A 4,409-nucleotide genomic window follows, 5' to 3' on the forward strand; every position below is an offset into this window, starting at 1 on the left:
TATAACCAGGCACTCACACTCACTCCTATGAACGCACATGCATAAACCCTACCTCTATGAGCATCTTATTCGAAGACTGGGCCGATAAAACCTCGAGATTGACAAAGTCACCATAGGCACCTCGTTGTCGACGGGTACGTCGTCTACCACTGAAAGCACAATGCCGTTAATTCAGAAAGATTCGTTCCCGCGGAGAGTCAAACCCAGAACCTGAGGTATTACTAAGACTCTTGTAATCATTAGGCTACGCGCCCTTTCACACAGTGTCATATCATATATTCAGTAAAGGCAATAACAAAGCCAAGTTAGGTTACTATTTGATAAGACAGTTGTTATATATCTGATGAAGAATGGCATATTTCCTTTAAAGATAGAATAACATCTCTGTCTTGAAGGTTTTTATTTTGATTGCTCTCTGCGTTTTGCCATGAGGTATTTCAGTCTTAGGTTTATTGTTGCAGTAGATGACTTTATCTGTTCCTAAATGATGAATTGTTGAACTTGTTTTTTTTTTTTTGAACTCTGGTTTAGATCAAATCCAAGCACTATTGTTTCTTGGCATCTGAGCTAAACTCGATTGATCTAATTATAAATGGAAATACAGGGCAGGCAGCTTCATTAATGTTTCATGGGAAACTTGCTTCTCTGTAGAGGACAAATTGTTTATGTTTACTTTGGGCATTTGAGGGAGGACAAACCTTAAAGATATCCTCTGGTGCACCGGTAGACTATCCTGCAGTCTCCTGGACTGTTCGACAGCACGAAATCAGGAACAAACGCCAAAGCAAAAGTTTTTCTCTGACGGCGTTGGACTAGAAAGACTGTTCGTCAAGACCCACCAGAGATCCAAAGAGCACATACCATTAATGAAACCCATTTTTGTCTCATTCAGACGGACTGTCTGTGAGCACATACCAATAAGGAACCCTTTCTGTCCTATTCAGGTGGATCGCCCGTCTACACCTACAGATTGTTCGTACGTAAGAAATAAATTAAGCCTAATCACGCAAACTGTCTGTTTAAACCAAATTGAGACTTAGCCAGTTTACACCACCTAGAGCTTGTCTTGTCAGGTTGTCTAGCACCACCCGGCGGACTATCCGTGTAGCTTCTACATAGATACACGTATCTCCAAGGATGAAGTTGCACCCAAGCCCTTACATCTAAAGAGGCCTTTTGCCCTACATGATGTTACACACTAGTTGGTTGTACCCAATGAACCCGACCATCTATCTCTAATGACCTCCCTAGTAGTATCGCATCAATCCCCTTCAACCAATCAACTTCTCTATCACATAACTATTGGCACTAAGCTTGGCGCCATGGCCCATGGCGCCGAGCCCCTTGCCACGTCGAACATCACGTCCACAACGTTGATGTGAAATTATTTGGTGCCAAGATGTACAACCAAGGCGCCAATCTAGATCTATTTTTGTAATTCTTTCTTTCACAAATCTATGTGTAAATTTCTATTGAAAAAAGACTAGATCGTAAAAAATCCGGATACACACACCCCTTCCTTGTGGAAAAAATTGGGTGGGCGATAGGTTCACCGATACACGTTGATTTTTTTTCCTCAGCGACGCGTCGACCATCCAGCCTAGGGACGCTGGTGGTTCAATGGACCCATCGCCCACCCCATTTTTTTCCTCGGTCTTCCCTTTGCGAAACCGAGCACTCAAATCCTAACTGACTTTTTGTAACGGGGTCTGATCTAGATAAGAGCAGGCTCACCTTTATTTAGGAGTATTCAGTTATATTTTTGCATGTGTATTAAAAATTAAATGTAGAACTAAAATAATAGGTTATTCAGAATTGAGCCCAAAACAATAACCCCCTGCTCTCCCATCATCTCCGTCGGCCCAACTTTTCCGATCTCCTCCTACCTCCCATCATCGCTCGCACCCACTGAGGCCGGCGGCTGCGGCACCGAGGCACCGTCCCACCGAGAGGAGGCCGGAGCGCTGAGCAGCGAACAACGGAACACGAGCAGCCGAACAGGTATGAATACTCCGAGTATCTGATCAATCGCAGCACCTGTGAATCATTTTCGATTGGCTTCCCATATTTACCGATATTAGATCAATATTCGATTTTTCTTGGAAACCCGTCAAGGCGTCAACATTGCTAGTAGGGTGTTGAAAATAAGGGCAAAGGAAGAGAAGGGCTAGAGTCAGGAATATACGGCAGAGACATTCCTGTAACAAACCATTTTGTTTTGTTGTGACTAGGACCAAGATCTTTTCACTGAAAACTGAATCTTGATCACCAAGATGGTGATGGCTACTATTGTTTTGTTATATCGTGAAACAGCTTTGCCTTTGTGACCAGTAATCTTGATCATCTAGTTCCAAGTGTATATGCATGTATTATGCGTACTAACTTGTATTGTTTTGCAAAAATTATGGGGATGTACATGTGCGCACCCATGTCCTTACTGGGTCTGCTCCATGCTACTGTGGTTTGGATTCTCCATCAAATGGACACAGCTTTGCCTTTCTATAATTTAGTTCGGAGTTATTGTATCATACATAGCACCGATGACCAGAGATCATACCCAGGAATTGACATGTTCGTCATTTTTATCTGTTACAAAATGTCTCCTCTTCCCGTTTCTCTAGCTTTGTAGGAAAAATAATATGATCATGCTACCGCTGATAGAAGAAGCTGTCACTGGCTAACTCCTGATGCAAATTCGACATAGACAGGTCTCTAACTAGATGTGTCCTGTTGGTTACTGGCAGAGTCGCAGTCATATACATATATTCAGTAAAGGCAACAAGCCAAGTTGGGTTACTATTTGATCAGACAGTTGTTATATATCTGAAGAAGAAAAAATACTTTCCTTGAAAGTTAGAATAACATTTCTGTCTTGAAGGCTTCTATGTGTGATTTCTCTCTGCGCTTGCCATGCGGTATTTCTGTCTTAGTTTCATTGCAGTAGATGACTTTTATCTGTTCCTAAAAAAATGACTAGTTGAACTTGTTATTTTGAACTCTGATTTAGATCAAATGCAAGTGCTACTATTTCTTGACATCTAAGCTGAACTCGGTTGGATCTAATTGTAAATTGAAATATAGAGCATGCAGCTTCAGCAATGTTTCATGCGAAACTTGCTTCTTTACAGATGATAAAATTGTTTCTGTTTACTCTGGGCATCTAACGGAGGGCAGGCCTTAAAGGCACTTAGTCGGATCTCATTTTCAGCTACTGCTTCATTGACTAATGTTGCACTGTTTGATGGAAGCTCTTTTTATAATGCAGACATACGGTTGAACGATGGCAACTCTGAAAGATGCAGTAGTAAGGAAGCCTGTACTGGCAACACTCCGTCTTATCGTCCCAGCTGGTGCAGCCCGTCCTGGACAACCAATTAGTCCAGCACTTAGTTCCTATCGGCTCAATTTGATGGCTTTCTGCAAGGATTTCAATGCCAGGACCCAGAAATACAAGGCAGACACTCCAATGCACGTCACCGTAACTGCCTACAAGGATAACACCTTCGAGTTTGTGGTCAAGTCACCCCCAGTATCATGGTTCCTCAAGAAGGCTGCAGGAATAGAAACTGCCAGCGGTCTCGCAGGCCACAGGAATGTGTCATCCCTCACTATCCGCCATGTGTATGAGATTGCAAAGTTGAAGCAGGCTGACCCCTTCTGCAAGCACATGTCGCTTGAAGCGCTGTGCAAGTGCATCATTGGCACAGCCAACTCCATGGGTATTGCGATTGTTAAAGATCTTTGAGCAGGGCCAGCCTTTTAGTCATGAAGTCATCCTAGTTTTTAGTTGGTGCTGGAGAGGTTACAACTCTTCTGTCTCATTGAGCTTCCTGCCAGTGTCATGTTCTTTTAGGAGTATGAAACTCTATTGTGCAATGCCTGGCATATAGCCTTCAGCTCAGCCATTTTCTCTTCATTTGTTCCTTTTGTAACTTAACTCATATATGTGGTTTTGCGATGGTGTTTTAAATAATATATACATTGCAGTGTTGGTGTCTTCCACTTCCACATGGATATGTTATACTTTGCAAAAAAAATTCCTGATTGATGAGCTCAGCAGGATTGTGGAACTGAATGGGCTGAGATATGGACTGTCTGAATTAAAGGCAGCGATAGCAACCGTGACTGATGGTGGTACACCTGACCAGGGTAGTATGTAGCTTGATGAACGTAACGTAACCCAATGTGGGTTGGTGGCACGTTGTGATCTGATGATACGATACGATATGCATGATTTTTTTTTAATAATATTTTTTAATGATTAAATGCAAATCTAGAAGTTGTTATACAAAAATTTGGCATATAGCAGCCTATTGGCCTCTCAAAGGCCGATAGTACACCTATCGGCTGCTCGCTAGCCAATATGCCTACGTGGCCCACGAGTGTCACTGACACCATTGTCGGCCTCT

General features: G+C 42.6%; 1 protein-coding gene across 1 annotated transcript; it reads left to right on the forward strand.

Moving 5' to 3' along the window:
- Window positions 1–1,808: 1,808 nt before the first annotated feature.
- LOC136506120 (uncharacterized) lies at window positions 1,809–3,991 on the forward strand. Its single transcript, XM_066501241.1, has 2 exons — window positions 1,809–2,001; window positions 3,266–3,991. Exon 2 carries the CDS (start codon window positions 3,281–3,283, stop codon window positions 3,743–3,745), a length of 465 nt encoding a protein of 154 aa, XP_066357338.1. The 5' UTR covers window positions 1,809–2,001; window positions 3,266–3,280; the 3' UTR covers window positions 3,746–3,991.
- The last annotated feature ends 418 nt before the right edge of the window (window positions 3,992–4,409 follow it).

This window comes from Miscanthus floridulus, chromosome 14, assembly GCF_019320115.1.
Source record: "Miscanthus floridulus cultivar M001 chromosome 14, ASM1932011v1, whole genome shotgun sequence".
NCBI lineage: Eukaryota > Viridiplantae > Streptophyta > Magnoliopsida > Poales > Poaceae > Miscanthus > Miscanthus floridulus.

Coding starts and splice junctions, on each gene's coding strand:
- LOC136506120 (XM_066501241.1), top strand. CDS start 3,281: ATGGCAACTCTGAAAGATGCAGTAGTAAGGAAGCCTGTACTGGCAACA.